The sequence below is a fragment of the Seriola dumerili genome, unplaced genomic scaffold, assembly GCF_002260705.1.
Source record: "Seriola dumerili isolate Sdu_G_001 unplaced genomic scaffold, Sdu_1.0 BDQW01000283.1, whole genome shotgun sequence".
Lineage (NCBI taxonomy): Eukaryota > Metazoa > Chordata > Actinopteri > Carangiformes > Carangidae > Seriola > Seriola dumerili.
The window spans coordinates 519,526-544,180 of NW_019174538.1; the positions used below are offsets into that span (position 1 = coordinate 519,526).

General features: G+C 40.3%; 2 protein-coding genes across 2 annotated transcripts; one reads left to right on the plus strand and one right to left on the minus strand.

The window, feature by feature from the left end:
- Nucleotides 1-11,917: 11,917 nt before the first annotated feature.
- On the minus strand, nucleotides 11,918-20,861 carry dalrd3 (DALR anticodon binding domain containing 3). Its single transcript, XM_022757547.1, has 13 exons — nucleotides 20,344-20,861; nucleotides 18,661-18,968; nucleotides 18,094-18,404; nucleotides 17,217-17,275; nucleotides 16,974-17,075; nucleotides 16,748-16,812; nucleotides 15,700-15,758; nucleotides 15,484-15,566; nucleotides 14,837-14,963; nucleotides 14,449-14,507; nucleotides 14,170-14,286; nucleotides 14,006-14,074; nucleotides 11,918-13,048 (listed from the first exon to the last, which is right to left on the minus strand). The coding sequence occupies exons 1-13, from the start codon at nucleotides 20,575-20,577 to the stop codon at nucleotides 12,929-12,931; spliced, it is 1,713 nt and encodes a 570-aa protein (XP_022613268.1). The 5' UTR covers nucleotides 20,578-20,861; the 3' UTR covers nucleotides 11,918-12,928.
- A 1,190-nt stretch (nucleotides 20,862-22,051) lies between these two features.
- LOC111230718 lies at nucleotides 22,052-24,613 on the plus strand. Its single transcript, XM_022757545.1, has 2 exons — nucleotides 22,052-22,634; nucleotides 24,054-24,613. Exons 1-2 carry the CDS (start codon nucleotides 22,112-22,114, stop codon nucleotides 24,332-24,334), a joined length of 804 nt encoding a protein of 267 aa, XP_022613266.1. The 5' UTR covers nucleotides 22,052-22,111; the 3' UTR covers nucleotides 24,335-24,613.
- Nucleotides 24,614-24,655: the final 42 nt, after the last annotated feature.

A 24,655-nucleotide genomic window follows, 5' to 3' on the forward strand; every position in this document is an offset into this window, starting at 1 on the left:
TCATGATTGATGATTGATTACATCACACACAGAGGGGGTGTGACCTCTGTTCAGGACGCCATTACTCCCCTATATGTTTACATAGAAAACAGCTGTTTTCTGCTGTATTGCTGTTTAAAATCTAGTCTGAAGAACCAAGACAAGTCTCATGTCCTCGTTAGCAAATTGTAATTAAAGCTGTAAGTCTCTCAGGATGAATGCTGACCATAAAAGTAAAGGGCACTTACACATTTCCTTCCAAAGTTGTGTCAACAATGATTTTTACCACACTGAGACCAAGTCCTTCAGAGGGACTGTGTGATATACTGTCTTATTTAGTGTTTCATTGTTCCCAGAATGAACAAGGTCAAAACATCAAAGCTGTTAAATGTTGTTGACAAGTCAAGTCTGAAGTGTACAACTCTGCAGATGATGTTTCACCTGATTGTAAATCTGTTTCTAAACCCTTCATGTTCTTATTTAGTCCATATCTTATATTTGTTCTCATTTTCTAAAAGCTTTATTGTAAGAAAAAAAAAGTAATGCGTGTGTGCGTGTGTGCGTGTGTGCGTGTGTGCGTGTGTGTGTGTGTGTGTGTGTTTGAACTGTGTGGTCTATAACAGACGCAGCTGACTGCTGCTCATTACTGCAGGTCAGGACAGGTTGCGAGCAGCAGAAAACACGTCATTAAACTGCTCTGTGGACTCACCACACTAACTGGATGTTGCTCATCATTTAATGGCTGTTAAATGTCAGGAGTTTTTACCATTATCTCAATCGAATCTAAAGGCTGACTTGTTATTCTGTCTTAATGTACACAGTTTTCCTGAGATCCTGTTCCTGCACCTCAGGTTGATGAACACTGTGGCTTTAGATCTTTGTGAAACGGTCTGTCGGCTGCTCTCTACGTCTCGTGTTGGCAGGAGGATGCATCAGGACTGCGTGGGCTCAGACCGCCTCTCTCTCTCTCCACGCCGTCTTAGAAGAAGAAGTAAAGTAGCTGACAGCCTGAGCAGGTGGAAGATGCCTCGTTCCTGGAAACACCATAAATCTGCTGTTTAAAGAGATGAAGTTCTGTCTGCATGTGTCTGGCTGGAAACAGGAAAACAGAGAGATAAACTTAGTAACAAAGTTCTGTTGTACAATTATAGACAGCATGAGACAGTGTGTCATGGCTGTAGTTACTCAATGAAGGGATTAAATGAAAACTTGAATGTGAGCAGAGTTGCTTGTAGGAATAAACCACAGAGAAATGCGACCCTACTCTACAGCTCCACATGGTTTGTCTTCCAGCTCAGTGTCTGACTGTCTCTGCTCTCATCAGTGTCGTTTCCAGCTCCAACAGGAAACATTAAAAACCTGCTCTGCACCAAACAGCAGACACAAACAATAAGCTAACAGCTAACTGCCGCTAGCTGCTCAACACACAGGAGCATTTAGAGATTATATTTCCCTCAGGAGCTGGTGGAGAATGAAACAGAGGTAAGATAGAGTCAATATTGGACTTGTATTTATCAGAAACAGGACTTCAAATTAAAGCTGCACTGTAAAAAAAATAAATCCTGATTTTACAAAAAATAACTAAGTTTTCTAACAGTAATTTTCAATTTTTTTTAAAGTGTGTACATAAGTCTGTAAAATGACAGAAATGATCTGTGGATTAACAGCCAAACTTGTATTTTAAGCATCATGCCAATAATAATGAATTACATTTATTTCCCATTTTTGTAAAGAAAAATTACTGTATTACTTATATTGTATTTTTTCTGCTTTCTTAAATTACATACAAATCTATGTAAAATGACAGTAATTATCTGTAATTAAAAATGTAGCTTGTTATTATGAAGGTTAATGTCCATACGAACAATTTAAAGATTCTCTGTAATTTCAGGGTGAATCTTATTAGTTTTACATTTAAGTGACTTCTACATTCAAACTTTGTGATTCTGGATGAAACGTAACAAACTTTTCTTCATCACATCAAACTTCAAACTTCAAACAAAAAAGTTTGAAGTACTGGAATGTATCCCAGCATGCACTGGGAGGAAAGCAGGACAATGGTTTATCACACAACAGTCAACCTGTCAGACTGTTGCTCTGTCCTCACTGAGCTATGAAGTATTATTTTACATCTCTACTATAATTTATACTTGTTACTAAATAAGATTTATCCACCTCTTTATGATGCAGACTTGTCTTGTGTCAGTGAAGTTCACCTGCACCTTCATTCACAGCTGTATTCTAGTTTTAATTTGTCAGTTACAGTTGATTGTAAATTGTTGAAATTAATGCAGTTTTAATGTGAAATAAAGTTTTTTATGAAGCTTTGCTTTGTTGATGGTTTTTATGGAGCGTGTCTGGTATGAATTTTAACAGTAGCAGCAGCACAGTATAGAAATCACAACACATTGAAGTTTTTCCTGAATCTGTAATTAATCAAAGACTTTCTATGTTGCTTTAATCAACAACAAACATGATAGAAATGTTTAAATGTGTCCGTCCTTCAACAGTGACAACACAGGATCTAGAGACAGATACTAGAGTTTGTGCTTTTCTAATTTGTCTTTGGAACTTACCAATTAAATAACAATGAAAACACTAATTCACCAAAGTGACTGTCAGATTCATCATGAGGAGATGGTAAATTATGAAGAAACATTCAGTACAATTTAATCACAGGTTTATTTATTAAACACCTTTTCAATGACAATGAAGTTCTGAATAAAACTAATGAACATGAGCTGTACTACACTGACAACTGCTTCACAATCTGAACTCAATGGTTCAGTTCACACTAAAGAGTGTGTGAGGTGAACACATCCGTTCTTGAGGTCACAGCATCACATCTATGAAGAGTCTGGTTTGGCTCCAGGTTGCAGTTCTGGTGGGTCAGTTCCATCTGTTTCCTACTGAACACCGTTTGATGTTAAACTGGTCGATACTTTCAACTGTGAAGGTGGTGACTGTGCTAGAGCTGAACAACATTCTGCTCTTCACATGTTGTTACTGTCATCCATCAACAACAGTAGAAATGAAGCAAAAGGCAAGAAACTGAATCTGTGAACACTGAGGACAGAGAATAATAAACAAAAACTAGAAAATCCTGGAGAACTTTTGAATGTTGCTGCTGTCTCACACATAGGACTCATGATGAATAATGATTATACTTGTTACTAAAGATTCAACTACTTCTTTTTTATAAGCAAACTTACGTATGACAGTGAAATTCAGTTTTAACTTCATCCACAACTTATTTTATTTGAAATAGTGACAGTTGATGTTTAAATTGTACACTACAGTATTTAATTAATCCATTTATTATTCTTTTATACATGTTTCCAGTGTTGTAAATTGTTTAAATTAATGTAGTTTATAATGTCCAATAAAGTTATTTATGAAGCTCTTGCTTAACTTTGTTGATGGGTTTTTATAGAGCACATCTGGTATGAATCTTCACAATAGTAACACGTACAGCATTGTGTGACTATTTCTATGTTGCTTTAATCAACAACATAAATACTAGAAATGTTTAAATGTTGTCTGACAACACTGATGATGAAGGATCAAAAAACATTCTAATGTTAACTGTAAATACTTTCACCTGTGGAGGTGGTGACAGTGCTAGAGAGTGATCCATCACTTAATCACAGTTTAATATTTATAAATTCTGATCTTAAAAGTGTTGCTACCATCACCTGTCAACAACAGGTAAGAAGCTGAACCTGTGAATAGTGAAGACAGAGAATAATAAACTAACTCATCAGCAGTTGTCTGTCATTTCATCAGAGGAAGATGAACTGGGAGAGGTTTTCTACCATCATCATCATCACAGCACATTAGAGAACTAAGGATGTCCATGCAGTCTCCCTTCTCCACAACCAGATGAATGAAAACAAATGGGCTGCTCTGTACATGAGGTCCTCCTTCTGTTGGCACAGATCACTCAGTTTTCACAGGTGGAAACCTTTCAAATGACAATAAAACACAAACACTTGAGTAAGATGCGGTGGATCACAGTTAATCACAAATATCGATCAGCTGTTCAGGATAGCGTGCATGAATGTCTGCTTCAGTTTGAGGACTGGTTTGAGATTAAATCAACAATCTTCTATATGACAAATATTTTTCTACACATTTTGTATAACGTCACGTTATCTTAACTTGAACTATCACGACGTCTCGATGGACAATGTATTAACCAACATTAACGCTGCGCATTACACTAACGCAGATCACTTAAACTGGGTCACATGTGGAGAAACACAAACCAAACGTCGTTAGATTAACGTCGATTAAATTCACCTTTTATTGGGCTTTGACTGACACCTCCACGGGCTAACCCAGGTTGACAAGGTTATCAGCCCAGCGGGGCCAGGTACCGTTAGCATAGCAATCGCTAGTTATCAGCTAACGCTAGCACTAGCTGGCTAGCTTGGTTAGCAAGGTGCATCTTCACCTGAACTGTGATATTAACGGGGATGCTAATTTTGGCTAGCAAAGAAACAGGCTTAAAACAAAATGTACTTACCGGAAAAAACTGAACCGCCGACTCCTCTGAGTGTCTTTGAGAACAACTGAACACAGAACAAGACATTTACCGGCAAACAACATGTTGGAGCTAACTTTGATGACCTGAAAACACAATGACAAGTCAAATGTCCAACACATCGCTCTGACGTCATATCCGGATTAACCGGCAGGTCCCTCTGTGTGTCAAAGACGCAGTAGCCACGCCCTAAAGCCACTCTGCTTTAACGTCTATTTTCTTTTAAATAGGACCATAATTTAAAAAATGAACATCATGTTGTGTTGAAGAAAACTTCAAACTAGAGATTCAGACCATAAACACATAACGAATCAAATCTGAAAGTACGTGTTGAGTGGGAGTGCTGCTGCTGGTGTCTGTACTCCGCACTGCTACTCGGTCTCCTGTTTCCTGGATCATTTTATATCTGATAAATTCTTATTTTGAGCGGATTTGAGTTGTAGGGTTTTAATAGAGAACTGTAATATTAGGAAAGGTCGGACGGAATCTGTTTGGTCACCTAAGAGAAGTTAAGTGAATTTACATCCTGCAAAGATATCAGGTAAGAAAACATTTACTCTATTGTTTTGGTGACGTTGTTTGTGTTCATGTCGTTTATTTATTTCGGATTAAATAATGCTATAGACGGATAAACAAATGTAATTAAGTATGTATGTTTATACTGCGTCATTAACGTGTTAAAGTGAAAAGCTAACCGCGATTAGCAATGTAGAAGTAGCTAATTTTACTGTGTGTTGCTAGTGATGAGATGAGCTTCAGGTGTTTGATGTTTACTCAAACTTAACATTTGTTTAAGCTTTATTAAAGTAATGGTAAACAAAAAAAAAAAAAGATGAAATCATAATTTTTAAGGACTTAACAGTGAATCTTAGTGTCTCCTGTTATTTCTTCCCCCCAGATGCTCCAAGGATCCAGCTGATTACTGGCAGTTTGAAGGTGGATTTTTCTTCATCTGCTCCGTTGCACCGTCACTTCTGGTAAAGATTCATTGACCTTTGTGGTATGTTTAGATTTGACTTATTAATTCACTGTATAGTTGGGATTCTGACATTAAAGATAGTATAATGTTTGTCCACATATGTTGTCAGAACTATATGGAGAATACTGTGGAAAACAAGATAAAACTGAAGCTAAAAAACAACAGACCACCCCCCCCTCAGCTCCACAGCCCCCCCTCTTTCAGAGGTGACATCATCACCTCCTCATTATAGGAACCTTAACAGGCCAGATAGACCAATGGAGAAATGCCAGTTTTAGTTCTTCAGATCATCCCGGGGCTCTGAAGAACTATTTGTGAATAATTGGTTGATATTGTAAATTTGCATCTGAATATATTAAATAAAAATGTTATAAAGTCAATAGTGGTGCGTATGTTATTTGTAATTAAGTTTCCAACCCCACTTTAGTTGAAAGACTACATCCAGAGAATTAACAGTTTAATTAGCATTTCTTCAGTTTATTATATTTTATGAGAAATGTAAGAAAATTGATCTGAATCTGAATCAGTAAATATTGTATTTAGATTGTGCTTCTACAGGTTTTAACATTACTTTACACTTAAAGATTCAATGTTAACACAAATACTGCAAGTTGAAGTTTGAGATGATTTTAATGTTTAACACAGTATTTTTTACTTTGTCTTCCAAAACAAAAGGTTTACTTTACAATATTAAGCTTGTGTTAATATTTCATTGATTGACACTTAATTTTATTATTAGGAAAAAGTTTCTCTGCAGAAACTTTAGTGGCATCACTTTATTGAAGGAGTTTGATCATAATAAATTAGAAAAAATCTGTAAAATAACAGTTTTTCTCTGTAGAAATATTAATGAAACTTTCTGTAAATTTATTGTTTTTATACTTTATTTGAATTAGGATAATTTACTTAAATTTTACATTTTTTGTTTGGCAGCCGCTGCTGACAGTCACCTGACCGTTTTTTTACGATCTTATTTTTAGAAAGTAATGTTGCAACTTATCTGTTATCGGATAAACGAGAAGCTTGTTGGTAACAAACTCACCACTTAACTAACGATCTATGAGTCAGGGCTGTGTTTCAGATCGTCTCCGACAACCCCAAACAGCCCAAAAAATTAATTAGTTAAATAATAAAACACTGAAAAAAAAAAAATATATAACAATAATAAAAAATAATCTCTTCCAGTTCCCCCCAGACACTGTTTGTTGTTTGTTTGTTTTGTAATAGAAACTGCTGCCCCAAAATAAAGAATACAAAAATGATAATATAATAGAAATAATAATAGGATGATGATGATGAAGAAAACCAGTTATTAAAGCTTTTTTTCATTCATAACTTATAAGATAATAAAACATTTTTGAATTATGCTGGTGTTTAAATAATAAAAGGCTTTAACAGGCTGTTTTCCACACGTCATAGGAGCAAAAGTTTATATCACAAGTTGGGACAAGCTTCAGAGTCAAGTCCAGAGTCCGCAGATATCAGATCACATCCACGTCCACTGAAGACAAGACTAACTTTAAATTGACAATTCATGCTGGTGGAAATAATAGTCAATACTAACGATAATAATAACTAATAATCTGATGCTGTGAGGCTACAAAATGTACTAACATCATTCAAAATACGTATGTTATACTTCTATCTATCCAGCTCACCCATAATGATTTCAGGATTCCCACTACACAGCGTCATCATCCTCTTATCATGTTTCTCATTAGTTTAAGTTGATTATAATGATCTGTCAGTGGATAATTAAAATGTTAAATCCATCATTGTTAAATTGAGCTAATTAGGAATTAGCAGAGAAGGATTATTGTAACATGAACCAACAACACCCAGTTACAGTCTTCACTTCATGAGATGTTGAGCCTCCAGTAATTGGCTGCAGGATCTCCACAAGCTAATTGGTGCTACTGACCTCAACCACAGAGAAGTTCTCCACTAACATTAACTAACATTATTATTATTAAAGCAATCAACGGATTAGTCTGTGCTGCTCAGTTCATTAACACAAAGCCAGTTATTCCAGTTATTACTTTATCATTCAGTTATAATGTCGACCAACTTTTTATCATCGTGTCTGAATCTTTGTTTCACCGTGAAACTGTGAATGACCCAGATTCTACAGGTCGATGGAGATACAAATAATTTAATGATCCCACGTTTACAAAGAGCAGAGCTTGGAAAGATTTACAGAAGAGACACAGCTGTGTGTGTGTGTGTGTGTGTGTATGTTTGGACAGATCTCAGGGTTTTACAGATGAGATAAATACTGTTTTTAAGCTTTTAAATCTGGACTGGAAGAATGAATTCATTATATAATCAATCTATATATATATACAGTATATATTGATTATCAGCACTGAGGTTTACTGGTGTGTTCATGTGTGTGATTTTACCCACATACAGTCACTGTCAAAATTATTGGCACATCTGAATTTTAAGTTCAGAATTTTAAATATCTTCAGATGCAAATGAACCAGAATATTTAATAAAATAAGACAAAAAAATGTTTTCATATTGTGAAATAAAAAATACAGAAATGAACTACAATTGACACAATTATAATATATTAACCCTCTTGATTAATTTAAATTAGTTCCTCAAACAAAATAATAAATGAGACCCACCTGTGTTTAAAACTACCTGCAGGTGCAAGAAGCTTCTAGATGCTTCTAGGAACGTTCAGAGGCGCCACTGTTGCCAAAGGTTCAGTAACCTGGTGAAGGCCTCCAGTAACTGGGACAGTTTGTGTTTTATTTCACTATTATGTGTTATTTTTTTCTTTTGTTCAGGGACCTTGAAACTTTTATTAAAATATTCTGATTATACAAAACTGGTTGATCTGTATTTATTCTCTGAAGATATTCAGTGTCACTAAGTTTGACCAGGACTGTAACAGAATATTATACAGGAGCAGTGAGAGAGGGGAACATTTTACATTTACCATCAGTTTCATAATCAGTCAGTTCTCTCCCTCCCTCACTTCTTTCCTTTCTCTCTGTTTCTTTCCGACCGAATGAGAAGAGAGAAGAACCGGGGAACAAGCTGAGGGATGATTGAGGGAATCAGCTGGAGAATTAGAGAGAAACTAGACAAGGAAGGAAAATGAAGTGGAAGAAATGAAGTGAGAGGAAAAAGACGAGACGTTAGTGAGGATTTCCAGTTTGATTGCAGCAGAACCAGTTATTGATCATGGTGTTCTCCAGAAGCAGGATCACAGAGGAGCTGCACTGCAGTGAATATAACATACAGTTCTTACAGAGACAAGCAGCAGTTTCAGCTCTCATGTATTTACAGAATCAGCAGAAGGCCTCATTTATTAAATATGAAAACTTTACTGTATAAGCATCTCATATGAGCAGATACAATCACAGGATTCACAGCCTGGACGAGATAAAAGTTCCTTTTAGATTGTGAGAGAATCTGAAATGATGATTTGAAGAAATCAAATCTTTGACCTGTAATCAGCCACTGACTCATTTCTGTGAGCGACGCAGTTTCTTTGTCTTTCTCTCTTCTTCTAAACACTTGTTATATTCTGTATCATTATAATTAATATACGCCATTTTGTATAGCTTGACAATTGTAAAGACAAGAGGAGCATTCATTTGTTTGTTTTTTTTAATTAATTGATTGATTTTTCACTCCTTCATATTTTGAGTGAATGCAGCTGTTAAATGCTGAAGTATACAGAATATTATGCAAATGCTAAAGGTTGTATTTCATTATGTTAAAATGAAACTATGGTGGCAAAAAAAACAAAACAAACTCTGCCATTAATGAGTGGCTTTATTTTCTAAATGATCTCCAGCAGGAAACTGATGCTCAGCAGGAGGAAGCGAGAGGAGACGATGCACAAAGACAAACAGCAGGTCACATCTCCAGGTTTACCTACAGCGATGGATCACTGCTCACACTGTATCCTGTATGTCCATATATCCATGATGCAGTGTTGGGTTATTGTTGTGTCTATGTGGCCTGAGGGTTGAATGTGCACTGAGCAGCAAAGGAGCACGAGGGGATTTATCTATAGAATCACAGCATCAGTATAAATGTGCGTCTGTGTGACGCCGCAGCCAGAGACAAACACAGTTTATTTTAACTGCAGATGAGACAGAGACAGAAACTGTGGACGGACAGACGGACGGACGAGTGTGGGAGGAAGTTTGGACGTATTATAGTTTCAGACGGACGAATATACTGAAGGTCTGAGACATATAGACTTTTCAGGAGAGGAAGGAGTGTCCTGTGAAGGAGAATATTGTAAATGATGATGTAAATATTTGATTTAATAATTTTATTACTATTGAAAACAGGAGAAAAGAAATTGATGATGTTCATTTCTTCCGACGTTGCAGCGTTTGTTACTTTTTTAGCCAGATGTGATTTTGGAGAAAATGAGATGTACCATCTATGAACTGTTCACTTTCCAAATGTAAGAAAACATCTTCCTGCTCGGGCTGAGAGGTTGGTGTTTGCTGCTTTAATCAAACGTCTTTAATGAACCTTGGTGGCTTTGAAATGTTGTTTTTTTTCCTTCCATCTTGTGAATGTTGTATTTATATATGAAGATTATTTGGTGACCAGCGTGAACGTTTGGTGTTTAATTTTCTTTTCTTTTGATATTAGTTACATCTTTTTCTAGAACACTGTCCATGTGTTCGTACTACAGACACGTCCTGTTACTTTCTGTTATATTGGACTCAAAAATGCAACTTGAAATGAAACTTTTTGGACATTTTTGTGTTGCAGAAAATCAAATCAACAAATTACTGAAAAAAACCATGATTTTTGCTGCTTGCCTCTTGGCTGAACGCCGTTATTAAAAGCATTGGAGTCGTGTTTCCTTTCATATCAGGATCTCCTGTAATCTGCTCGGAGAAAACCAATCAGAAGAACTTGAACATCCAAAACGTGCTGCAGTAAAACTAGGAAAGGAGGTTAAGCTCTGAGCGTGAGCACTCGGTTTGTGATTATATAATATAGTCCAGAATAAAGAGACGGACGAGGGCTCTTATCAGAGAGACGGGAGCGAGGACGGAAAAAGGGGAAGGAGAAAAGAACAAGGGATGAGTGAAGGTCAGAGGCCTGATGGGTGAAAACACAAACGGTTCATGTGTTCAGGTCAAATAAAATCAAAGGCCTCATCCTGCATCTCTCCTGCTTTAATACTGTGGTCATTACAGCAGCAGTTAACAACAGTTACTGTAAATCAATCAGCATGTGTAAAACATCTGCTTCCCTTTTCTTTAGTGAACAAAATGTCAAAATAAAAGTCCATTAAAAATCTGTAGACAATTCAGGAACAAACAACATTTCATGCAGTGAGAAGTGAATCTGTAACATATTTGATCTTTGTGTTTCAAACTCTTTTGTTTCAATGTGACATAATTTCTTTAAAAAAACAAACAAACATTTACTTAATAAGCAGAAAGTTAAAAACAAGTTATGGCACATCTGCACAGACAGCAGGTCCATGAAATGCAACAGACTCCGTTCCATTTCAGAGATGCTGAAGGATCAACTTTATCTTCCCTAAATTTATAAATAACATTTTTGGCATAAAATTCTTCACATATATTATTTTCATGCCGTTTCATGCATTTCCTAACATTTTGGCACAAGGTCCTTAATGCTGCTAACGCACTGGTTGTACTGGTTTTGTCACAGCTGTTTATCCTGATGTTTGATACTGAACTTTGTGATTTGTCGAGCAAGATAACTAGAACTCATCTGAGGAATAATCATATGAATACAGCAATTAAGACTCATTATGCAGAATATATATTCTGTACAGATCTGACAATAAATATTTGTATGGCATTGATTAATGTGAGGTGAGTAACACATGGAACTGGACAACAACAACGAAGCCTCATAAAAAGGAAGATTTCTGTTCAGGCAGTGACTAAGACACTTCTATGGGGGCGTGGGGGTGTTGAGATAATAATAAGGCAATTTAGAAAGTTGGAACAGGTCTTACTACAGTGGGGGGGGGGGGGGGGGGGGGGGGGGGGGGGCACTCAGACTAATGTTGGGATTTTTGGCACCAAAATCATAAAGTTTTGTGGGTTTACATCTTCAGTGACTGGGACAGTGGTTCCTCTTCCCTGCTGCCTGGTTTATTCATATATATTACATGTATTAATATATATCACATATGGTAATAAATGTTATATATATTAATGGAGGGAAATCTTGACCGCAGCAGCTGATCCAAATTTAAAGGAATCGTTTGACATTTTGGGAAATACTGTTTCAGCCCATTAGCTTTAGCTTAGCATAAAGACTGAAAACAGTTTAAATCTGAAGCTCACTCACCGATTCTCGTTGGTTTAATCACAAAAAACTCAAGTTTAAAAACAACAGTTTGCTGCTTTACAGAGGTTAAACGTCTCAAACCATGTTCTTCCATATGAGTCTTACTGACTGAAGTATCAGCACTTTTCCAGCCTGGGATCAGTAACTTCCTGGTGTCTCTGCTGGTTGCCTGGCAACTGATCCACATAAACACTGATTGTAAAGCTGCAAACTTCCCCACATCTGATGAACACCATGATAGTGCTTTTATAAATGTGATCTGTAACTTTAGAGAACATGCTAACATCTTAGCATAACATGTTAGCTTACAGCAGAAGAGCTCAGTCCTGGTGTTTTCAGAAGCTCTGAGTTTGAGTTCAAATATCAAACTTTCCTTTTTACTCTCCAGTTTTTGTAAGGATTCAACAAACAAGATATAATGTGCTAAGTATTGAGTTTTATAGCTGCTGGAAGGCTGATCTTGTTACCTAGGCAACCAGTGGAGACTCCAGGAAATCATTACCGCAGGTAATTTCCTGTAAAATGTCAACACTGTCTATAGATTAAACACAGAAAATACAATGTTATATTAAGTAGCTTCAGAGGTGCTGAGCTAGGCTAGCTGTTTCCCCCCACTTCCAGTCTTTGTGCTAAGCTAAGCTAAACTAAGCTGCTGCTCGCGCTAGTTTCACTTTTAACCACACAGATATGAGATATTGATCAGTTATCTGTGGTAGTGATATTGATCTTCTCATCTTACGCATGACAAGAAAATACAATTATCTGCAAATCAGCAGAATTCAAAATATCAAACTTTCTCTTTAACGATGTAAAAAATGTTCACGTTTTCTAAAGTCAGTCCAGATCAAGTGCAGAGGTCAGAGTTCACCAGTGTCACGTCACATGATTGATGAGTCACAGTTACAGTATATCAGCTACAGGAGTCATTCACAATGAGCTGCAGGAGCTACAGGTAAAACAATAACTACTGTAACAGGTGAAGGTGAAGTGTCAGGTGGATTCATTTAACTTCAAAGCATGAAGCTACAGTGTGTGTGTGTGTGTGTGTGTGTGTGAGGCGGGTGGGGAGGTAGGGCTACAGTGGTCACAGGAGGAGGCTATAGTTGCCTGATGGGGGGGAGGTTGAGGGTGTCCAGAGCGCTGTGGTAGAGCTCTCTCAACGCTCTCAACAGATACAGACGACAAAACATCTGGTTGAAGAGATGAGGCAACGGCTCCTGGAGGAAGAGGGAAAGAAAGACGGAGAGAAATTACCCATAATTCTGTGGGAAAAGAAAGAAAGTGCATCTGCTAAATAAGTCACTTCCTGTCACAACAGAAGACAAAGCAGATGTGTCACCACCAGTTTCCTTTTTCTTTATCTATTTGATAACTGCTTTTACTTATTTGCATGTATTTGTTTATATATGTATATATGTATATGTATATGTATGTATATATTTGTGTGTATATAATTTAATCCATTTTTTCCCTTTTCTTTATTTGATTATCAATTTATTCTATTAATAATTATATTGTATTTTATTATATTGCAACACAGTGAAAATGTCAGGCCAATTAAGCCTGTTCAACTGAAACTGAAACCAGAGAAGAAGAAGGGGAATATGGTGAAAGCATGTGTGGAGTTAAAAAAGAGAAAAGGGAAAGAGAGATTTAAAGAGAGAGACACATAAAAGATAAAAAATGGCTGACTCGACAGTGAACTGTGTTTTTGTCTTGGTCAGTAATCACATTCTGTCGTTGACAAAAAGTCACCAGACCAGGCGACTGACTGTTAATACACTAATCTCCATATGGTGTAGACAAGGAAGGGATCGCACGCTCGCACGCACGCACGCACGCACGCACACAAATAAATGATGACACATATTCATCTACACAAACAGACTCAGGCTACGACCACAGCACTACGTTTTCATTTTTAAACTCATCTCTTTTCCTACGTTTACTCCTGCTACACGACCCCAGAGTTTCTGAGCCCCGAAGACTGAGACGCTGCAGAGGAGACAATCTACTTCCTGTTTACACTGGCCGTGTGTTTTCAGGTGTGATAATGTAGACGGAGATAGATTTCGTTTGAAAATGAAAACACAGTGTGTGGACGTATCCTCAGGAGAACTTAAGTGAATAAATCAGGCCATTAACACAGACACAGGACCAGAGTGTCTCCTCACCCCGAGCACGTGGACTCTGTTGTAGTAGGAGCTGAAGTCTTTACTGAGAGACACCAGAAACTTACAGATCTGAGGAAACAAGCACATTCATGAGTCACATCAACCTCTCCACAGCAGGATCTGAACCTTAATGAGCACTCATCTGTTCCTCTAAACCCTCATACCTGTTCAGTCTTAATGTTGACTCTGGCTCCTCCCCCTTCTCCGTCCAACACTTGTCCCGATTGGTCCAGCAGCTCGGAGAAGGGAATGAGGTAATTGAACAGGAGGAGCCACTCGCCCTGTCAGTCGCAGAGGACACAGGAGGAAAGGTTGATGAGAGAAGGTAATAAAGACACAGTTTATGGTTTATAACATATTACTAATGGAGAGAAATGAAAACAAAGGGAAACAGATGAACACAACACAGACCACAACAACACAGCTGTAAAATAAAGAGGTACCTCCTCTTTCAGAGCAGAGAAGTCCAGCTGGGAGCACTCAGGGATTTCTGGGTACAGACCTGCAGATAAACATGTGGATGCACAGATCAATGTGTGATCAAAGATGTTCACTGCAGTTTTATGATGAAGGACACTTGAACTCCTCTGTTGGAACCACTGATGCAGAGTATTTATTTTACATTTAACTCAGGCTGTGACTTATCAAAGAACCTCCTCACAGCTGCTGGACTTTCCAAACTGTCCAAAAACATATTGATTTTCATTTAAATCTCTTTGTTTTCCATCCGGAGGCGAAGGTAAAACTGCCTGGACACAGCGCTCTGCGTTATTGGTTGTTTGTATGTTAATCAATGTTATTGATCGGAGAAGAATGAAACGTGAATCTCACCCTTCTCCACTCCTCTCTCGTAGCTGTCAAACAGAGTGTGGAGTCTAGCGCAGTTGTACATCACAAACACTCCTCCCCTCGGCCCTTTGGTGGACACACCCCCTTCCCTCTGAACGTCCAGTGTCACCTGTGATTTATCCAGTCAAACATGTTGGAAAGATTCAAACTGGATATTGATTATAAGTGTGATTTTTGTGTATTTCCCATCTATTTTTTCATTGTATATATAAAGAATGTTCTGGATTGATGTGGCCCACTTTCTGAAAAAGAATCTTAAAGTGAAGAGTGAAATAGTTCTGTTTGATGTAATGCTAGATTTCCGTCAAGAAAAGATTGAAAGCAACATGTTGTATGTAATAAAGCTTTTTATTCTTTTTGGAAAATTCATAAGAAAAAATGGTAAAAACTTTCCTGCACTTTATCAGTTAATCTAAACAATATAAACTTTATGTCAGACTGTAAAACTGTTGAATGAATATAATGTGCTGCAGATAACAAACTCTGGCTTTGTCATTGTCTTTTGTTTTATTGTTTTATTGTGTGTGTGTGTGTGTGTGTGTGTGTGTGTGTGTGTGTGTGTGTGTACCATGAATGTGTGTATAATAAAGAAAGTGAAAAAAGGCCAACACTCAGCTGTAATAACTCACAGGACTAGTGTGGACTGTCGACAGCAGTTCAAATCTGACAGTGGCAGAGGTCATGACCCTGATGATGTCATCCCATGTCTGACCTATAGGAGGACGAGGAGAAAGTTTATTCAGTTTCATAAGTACACACACACACACACACACACACACACACACACACACACACACACACACACACACACACACACACACACACACACACACACACACACACACCTTCTACTTGATCTCCGTACTTCATCTCTGACGCCTCCTTCATCTGTCCTCTTCTCAGCCTGGAGAGAGAGGACGACACATTCACACAGGCAGCTGGGCTAAAAATAAACTGATAACACAGAGATGATGAGAAGATCCATCAACGCCCACCACTCCTCTTTTCATCACACTGAGGGCTGACCCTCGTTTTCAATGATGCTGAGATTACAAGAGCAGAAAGAAACAACCAGAAATACAAGAATCAGTTCCTGATAAAAACAATTACATTCAGGAACGTTATGATTTCAAAGATTTAAAAACACGTTTCTAAACTGTCCCAGTGTTTCCAGGGAATCGATATTTAAAGTGAGTTGTAGGTTATTCCTTGAGTCTGGAGCAAAATCTAAAAGGTCATAGTTCACCTGAGGAACATGCAGTGATCCAGTCCTGAGAGCAGGGTTACTGAGCACCTACACTCTCTCATAGAGAGAGGAACATACAGAGTGTAGTGATGGGAGCTGTAGGAATCTAAACAGCATCTCAGGGTTTAAGGGTGGTGACAGCAGCATGTCTATATATGACAACACCTATGACATCACCATCACCAACAACAATGTACATGGGAGAGTAGGTTCTATTTCTATACAGGAAGTTTCATCTGCAGCTTTTTCACCACAATGTCCACGTGAACTTTAAAAGTAAATTCATCTCTCCAGATTATAATGCTGGACTCCTCTGGTCTCGGTAAGTAAAGTGCTAATCCGATATCTTTGGAAAACAGAATATATTTTGTTTTATCAGGATTTAGCACGAGTTTAAGAGTGAGTTCCTCTTCAAGAGCATTTTAATTTAGTTTAATTACAACTGTAATTTGACAGAGAGGATCCCCGTCAGAGTGTCTCTAGTCATAGTAAAGATGTGTCTGGTGGAGAGCTGGGGAGGGAACAGAGGAGGAGGAGAGGAGGAAGAAGAGACAGGGAGGACGAGTGGAGACAACAGAAGGATGAAGAAAAACAGGAAACCTAAAGACAAAGAGAGAGATGGTGAAAGGAGATGAGACGTGTCTTACTGCAGGTACTGAGCAGCAGTGAGGTGACAACCAGGAGTCTTCACCGGCCCACCAACACCACATCTCTCTCCACACACACACACACACACACACACACACACACACACACACACACACACACACACACACACACACACACACACACACACACACACACACACACAGTAAGAATAGAAACATAATGCAGGGCATGATTGTTTTTGTGTGTGTGTCTGTGTGTGGTTACCTGTGTGTGTGTCGCTCCACTGGCTCTCCACAGCATTGCTATCTGCTGCTGGCGGAACTCATCCTGACAGGAAGTCACATGTAATGCTGTTGCCACGGCAACCTATGAAAGAAGCAGCAAGGAGGTACAAGAAAAAGTAAATGATTTGTTTGTTATTTTTAATAAGAAAAAAGTGTCAGTGTGTGTGTGTGTGTGTGTGTGTGTGTGTGTGTGTGTGTGTGTGTGTGTGTGTGTGTGTCTCACTGTGCAGTCGGCTGTGGTCAGGTCCAGCTGTGCCAGGTGTGAAACACTGTCCCTGTGAACTGAAACAGACACACAGCACAGACTCTGTTACCTGAAGCTGTGATGTCACACGAAACATGGACACATTCTTAAAGCAGCAGCTGATAGCAGTGAGCGTGGAACCTGTTAGCTTAGCTTAGCATGCAGATTGGAACCAGGAGGAAACCGTTAGCCTGACTCTGTCCTAACCATCTCTGAAGATCTCTAACTAACATGTCGTGTCTCCCTTGTTTAATGTGTGGAGAAACATGAATGTAAAGGAAGTTACTGACTCTGCCTACAAATGGTTTGAGTATTTACGTCCCTGTGAAACCACATGTTTTGTTGTTGTTTCTGAAATCTCTCATTTACCAAAGTAAACAACTAAGAGTCTTAATTGAGTTCTTTGTTGAAGCTTCTTGGTTAAGACTCTACAGGGTTCACACATCTGGATTTGGCTCATGGTTCTTCCCGTTCTACCTGGAAGATCCTCTGGTGATTTCACAGAACTGGACGGAGGGAAATGAATCTGAATTTAGCTAAATGTAGTTTTTTAAACGGCTGCTCTCAGAGCCACCGCACAGACCAGACACAAAGTGACTGTGTTTCTGAGCGGACATTTTCCTTTATCGTGACCTTCATTAGACAAAGCAGCAGGAGAAGAGGAGGCTGTTTTGTTTACATTAACATTTTACATAAAGCTTGAACAAAGACTGATGTTGTTGCTTTTGGTCGTTATGGAAACAAAGTGCTTTTCACAAAAACTGTTCTCTTCACAGAATACAAAATAACTGAGAAACACACAAACACACCCTCATTATGTAACCATCAAAAATCAACAGTATAACAGTATCCGTACCTGTGCAGGTACCAAGGCTGGGGTCGTATCCCAGCAACCCCTCCTCCTGGAATACTCGTTTCAGGTTGACCCTGAGCACTCCCTCGTTCTCCCCCTCCTCCACCTTCCTCCCTCCCCCTCCGCTCGTCCTCCTGCCTCTCTCCGTTTCCCGCTCTCTGTATGGGCAGTTCTCCAGCGCCTCCTGGATCTTCTCCTCCCGCTCCTCGTTGGTCCAGTTGGCAGGAGCTGTCGGCCAATCGATGCCCAGAGCCTGGAGAAAGGCGATGATGTCGCTGTCTTCGGGAAGGGTGGGGCAGTAGGAAACTGTAAATCTGAGACAGGTGAGGAGATTCGAATCAGCATGTTACACCTGTGACTGCAACAAACAATGATTTTCATAAGAAGTTCACCTGTCTGTTACTTTTGTCATTAACTGATCAATTATTGAATCTTATAAAAGTCAGAAAATATTGAAAACTGCTCATTAAAGTTTCCCGGAGTCCACGATCACACTTTAAATTTATTTATGATGAGAATAAAACGAGGGAAGTGGATGTGGTGGATTTAGGAATTAGCTCTCGGACTCACCCCTGTCCTCTCAGCAGCGCCCCCATGTGGTCAGCCAACAGAACTGTCCTCAGCTGGCCCAGAGTCAGCGTCTCAGGGGTGGGTGTGTTGGGTTTAGGGTGTAGCGCGGGGCAGTTGATCACCACACAGCCCTGCCTCTGACTCGGGGGCTTCAGGTACTCTGTGGCTCCACCCGCCAGAACGGCCCTGAAGGATGCAGCCCGGTCCACCCTCACCCTCAGACCCTCACCCATCACCTCCCCACCGGCCACAGGCAGAACCCCGCTGCCCCGGAGGGACAGGACCCTGGACATCACTGCTGGAGGGACCTGGGTGGAGACGGGGAGAGATCAGAGAATGAGACGAGGGGAAATCACCTGAACTTCAGGTACTGACATGTGTGGTCTGACACAGTGAACTGATACTGATATGTCAATTAATCCTTTCATTATTAGAATTATAGCAAATGTGTTTGATCTATGGTTGTTTATTTATTCTTATTATCATTAATTTGATTTAACCTTGATTTAATCAGGAAGTCTCATTGAGATTAAAATCTGATTTTCAAGAGAGAGAACAAGAAGCAGTCACAAGAGACATTCAACATCACAACTAAACAACAGAGGAAACGTCATCTCTAGTCTGAGGGCAGTTTCCAGTTCAGTCCAGTGTTAGTGTGAACATGAGAGATGTGGAGGGTGAAGTAGTTACTGGATTTAAATGAGAGAAGAAGAAGCTCTAACAGTGACAGTGGTTATTTTGTCTTGACTGCAGTGAGGTCCAGCCCACGGTGTGACATAGAGAACAATGACGAGTGCAGTATTTATTTGTGATTTGTGATAAAGCGTGGAGCACTATGATTCTTCGTGTGTTTTCGTGCCTTCTCGTTTCCTGGCAGCTGCGCGTGTCGGTCTGACCCATATTGTACCTGCCACTCATGGGTTAATAATTACCGCCGCAGGCTGCCAGTGTCTGGTCGATCATGATGGAGCGATGTCAGCGGACTCCAGGTGTGTGTGTGTGTCTGTGTGTGTGTGTGTGTGTGTCTGTGTGTGTGTCTGTGTGTGTGTGTGTGTGTGTGTGTGTGTGTAGCATGTCACTCAAACATATTAGTGAATTATAGTTTGTAGTTTGTGTTTATTTAATATTTGCTCTCTTGTTTTTTCAGACAGGCAGTTGGGATCAGCTGAGCGGTATAAGCAGATAGTTCCGGTCCTCTGCTCCTATTGGCCGAGTCACGTTCGAAACGGTTGAAAACACCTCCGGCCATTTAAATATTCAGGTCAATTCAGTTGCTTTATTAGCATCAGTGTCAGATTAACAATATTTGCCAAAGCGTCCAGTATGATACAATATTCACTAATGGCATGAGAGTAAAATATTATGGTTATTTATTATTATTATTGCGCTAAACAGATTCACTCGCGCCCTAGCTAACAGGATTCGCTCAGCAACTGTCGAGGAACTATACTGTTTAGCGGAAGAATAAAATGTAGACTTTCCTAGCGTAAATAGTTTAGCGTGTAAACTAACGTTAGCCGTGTTGCTACCGTTTAATGAGCGTCCAGCGGTGATGGTGACGTTAATAATATTAGCTTCCAGCCGTTAGCTCTCCCCGGAGCAGCTAGCGATAAAAAATACCGCGAAATGAGCGTTAAAGCCGTTAAAATGCTGCTAAACCCAACAGGTATCAGTCACACCGACCTGTCCGTCCGCATACAGCGTGTTGAGCATCGTGGTCGGCGACAGAAAGTCCCGGTTCCGCAGGTTTTTCGCGCTGCTCTCCTTGAACCAAAGCTTCTCCTGCTCGGGGAAGATCCTGTCGCCGTGTCCGCGGCTCGAATCGGGGACATTCTCTGGCTTCCCCCGCAGTGCGGAGCTAAGCGCCCGGACGGTAGGTGTGATCCGGAGGGGCGAAGGCTCCTCGATGTTCTCCATCACCTCCACCCTGACACAAACAAGCAGGTGAGCTTGGTCCCGGGGTCTCAGCACATCCACACCCTGCACATGTCTACTGATGAACCGCGGTCACGCTGGTCGGTGCTGAGGCAGGCCGCCGGATCACAGGCGATAATCCAGCCGCACGGCTGATCACTGATCGATATTGACTGTAGAGGAGGACTGCATTGGCCGATTTGCTTCTGCGGAACTAGTGAAGTGCAATCTGTGTTTCTGACGAGTGGATTTCCGTGTTGGACCAGTGGGATGTCACTAATAGCGCCATCCAGTGCACGGCAGAGTAACTGCAGTCGTAACGACATGGCCAAAAGTATGTGGACAGATACCGTCTGTGCAATCAATCAATCAATCAATCAAACTTTATTTGTACAGAACATTTCGTACAGGTTAGTGTAGTTCATTCAGATGACTGATGAGCAAAAATAAAAAGGGACAAATCAAGTGAGAAAGCTGAGAGACAGTAAAATAGATAAAAAAAAAGCTGTAATAAATTTAGCAAAAAGAACATTTAATTATAAAATACATTTTAGATCATAAATACAATAAAATAAGTGAACAAAATAAAGTGACTAATGACTTAAAACCCATATTTAACGTTTTGAGTCTATTCAACACCTCCAGCTGCTCTGCAGGTCAGGCTCGGCTCTAATACTTTATACAAGTACTGAATCCAGACATTCCTGTGTTGGTTGTAGAACTTAGAGTTGTTTATACTGTAACTGTACCTGAGCAGTGAAGATTTCTGTGGAAAACATAAACTGCCTTTATTATAAAGAGTAAATATTTCTCGAGCTGCATGCCCTGAACACTGGTTTGTTCATACTGTGTCACTGTGTTTTTATATATATATATATATATGTGTGTGTGTGTGTGTGTGTTTGAAGGCAGTCATAGAGAGTAATCGCTAGAGATCATTTCTTTATTTTATATACAACTCATCTACATATCATGTTAATTACAGTTTTGAGTTTGCAAACGTAAGGATATTAGACATACCAGACACATATAAACATAGATCAATACTATAGTATTGCCTATAGTCACCTAAATGTCATGCGTGATATAAATGTGTGGCGTTAAGTGCAAATACTGTTTTGTCCTCAATGTTTACACTTTAATGTGTAAACATTTAATTAATGTGTAAACATGAACGTGTCCAGTTGTGTGTATTTGAACGTCATGTCTGATCCAGATGAAAGCAGCGGTGTGCGGTGCAGCTTTAACCCGCGGACAGGAGTCAGTCAGCGGCTCTGTGTGTCTCCACCTCCGCTGCCGGATTCCTGTCGGAACAATGAAGCCGCCATTCCGCCTTCGTACCGTTTATACAGAACGGAGAGGCGGAATAACGGCGCAACATTCCCGCCTCGACGGGCTGTGTAAAAGGGTCTTTTCTCTGAGCGCTTCTTCTTCCGGCTCAGAAATGTGACGTAAAGGGCACAAATACACAAGGGAAGTCTTTGTAGTAAGTTGAGACGCTTCAGCTGCAGCGTTTTCACCAGAGAAGAAGAAGAAGATGCACAACTGGCAGGAGAATGAGATCAAAGAACTTCTGAACATCCGGGGGTCGGAGGCCATCCGAAACCAGATCACGGGCACGGTGAAGGACTCTGTGGTCTACAACAGGATGACCAAACTGCTGGCGGAGCGGGGGGTGTACAGGTCACACATGCAGGTGATCAGCAAGCTGAAGGCGCTCAGGAAGCAGTACATCAAGTACCACCAGCAGAAGACCCGCTGCGGGACCGACCGCGTCGACTGGCCGTTCTACGACCAGTGCCACCGGGTGTTCGGGAACGGCCCCGCGGTGAACCCGGTCAAACGGCAGAGGAGTCCCACACCGCCACCTGCATCCTCACCCCCCCCGCCACTGCCTCCCTCTCCTCCGCCTCCACCGCCGCCGTCAGCCCTCAGCGACGACCACCAGGAGGTCGTCGTCGGCCTCTGGGACGAAGTGGACAAACATCTGGGTCCAGTGGAGCCGGACGACGAAGAGGACCAGTACAGCCCTTCAGAGCCGCTGCACACCAGCAACACCAGTAAGAACATGAGTTATGATCCAGAGGAGGAGACACCTGGAGGACCTGTAAGGTCCCAGGTACCACCAGGGACTGGAGTTATCAAATCTGAATCCAGAATCAAATCCACTCACAGACTCCAGATTCTTTCAGATCAAATAATAAATCAGCTGTAAGTAACAAAAGTTATAGAGAGCTAGAAGAACATCTCAAAGACTGACAGGCTAAGAATTATACTTGTAGTTTTAAAGAGAGGTGACATATTTAGTTAACGTGTTGTTAATAAAACATTGGGAGACGATGAATTATTCTATAAGAGACTTGTTAGATGTCAGATTATCGAGTGTTTTCCAAATTAAAAGCAGACTGACTGTAGAACCAGCTGTTGAGCAGCTGTCAGTTTGACTGTCTTCATACACAGAAATGTGTTGGGTTCCTGCATCAGTGTCTGTGTGGAGTCCTGCGAGCAGCACACAACAATATGACATGACATCCGTTCTCAGCAGAAGCTGAAACAGAGCTGGTGGTTACTGACTCTGACAGACAGAGCCCATGTTTCAGTTTTAAAACCTTTTTAAACTCTGCAGAGAAGAACGAGGAAGTTACAACTTCATCTCTTCAAAACATTTTAAATTAAAATCTGTTGTTGTTTGTTTTGCATAAATTCTTACAAGACAATGTAATGATGAAAAAGAGTCATGGTTTAAATCAGAGGTACAGCTCCTCACGTCTTTATATCACTGGTCACATTTATTCACTTACTGTATCAAAACTCTCAAACTTATCTCCAAATCAGATCAATAGGATCATTTAACAAGTCATTGAATATCAACATCCAAAAACGTCTCACATCAGACTAAAATCTGAGTCATGTTTCAGTCAGACCTGAACACAGACTTCAATGAATCTGATTAGAAACCAGAGAAGAAGAAGTGATAGTTGTCAGTTCATCAATGGTTCAGAACAAACAGGAAGTTAAAATGGAAAATTCACTACACTTCATTTTCTAACATGTAAACAAACATGGGCGAAAACAAAAACAGGGCTAAAGTTGAAGCCACAGTTTAATGCGCTGTATCCATGGCAACATGTTTCCTGTTTGTTGGAAATGTTTATATCTTCTGTTATCAGAGGAGAGGCTGTCACTGCAGGAGGCCTACAGCTGATCTGGGAGCTGTGAGACACCTGTTGGACACTCCTGGTTTAAAGAGTCGAAGCAGGAACTTTTCCCCTGACGGACGCAGTTATAGTTATTATAATGTTACGTGCAGCGCAGAGTTGGTCGTCAGTGTGTATCAGCTAGTTATCATTGGTTCAGGAGGTGTAACCTTTACCATGATGAAAACACAACGTCGCTGCTTTATTTAAAGTCCAGGTTGATGAAACAGTAACGTGTCTCTGTCCCATCTCTGACCAGCTGCTCTGTCTTTGGTTTTGTAGCGTTCAAGGTCCCGTCCAAGAAGAAGAAAACGACAGTGATGGAGCAGGTCTCGGCTTTAGTGTCGGCGACAGTCGCCCAGCTCAGAGAGATGGACGCCGCCATGCAGGCGCAGGAGGACGCCCGGCTGCAGAGGCTAATGGACCATGAGAGGGAAATGCAGAACAGTCTAGTGAGTCAGCTGGTAGCCATGCATGAACGCATCAGTCGAGAGAACCACGAGAGACACCTGGAACTGGTGGACACGATACTCTCCAGGTTCCCCTCGCCTTCAGGCCGCTGACCGGCTCTTCCTGTGAGAGCGGCGGCGGCGGTGGCAGCGTACAACAGGGTTATTCACTCTGACTCTCCGACAACTGACCAGTGCCTGAGCCACATTACTTTTATTTTCACTGTATGTAGAAATAATTCACTGAGATCACCTTTAACCTTTAACCTCAAACAGATCTGAAACAGATTCAGGTTCAAACCAGGTCACGCTCTCACTCCAGGCCCTGACGCTCTGACTCACTGCTCCTCTCTTCATCTGTTCTCTTAACCGTAGACACCGTACTGTACCACACTGTACTGTACCACATTACATTACACTGTACCACACCACACC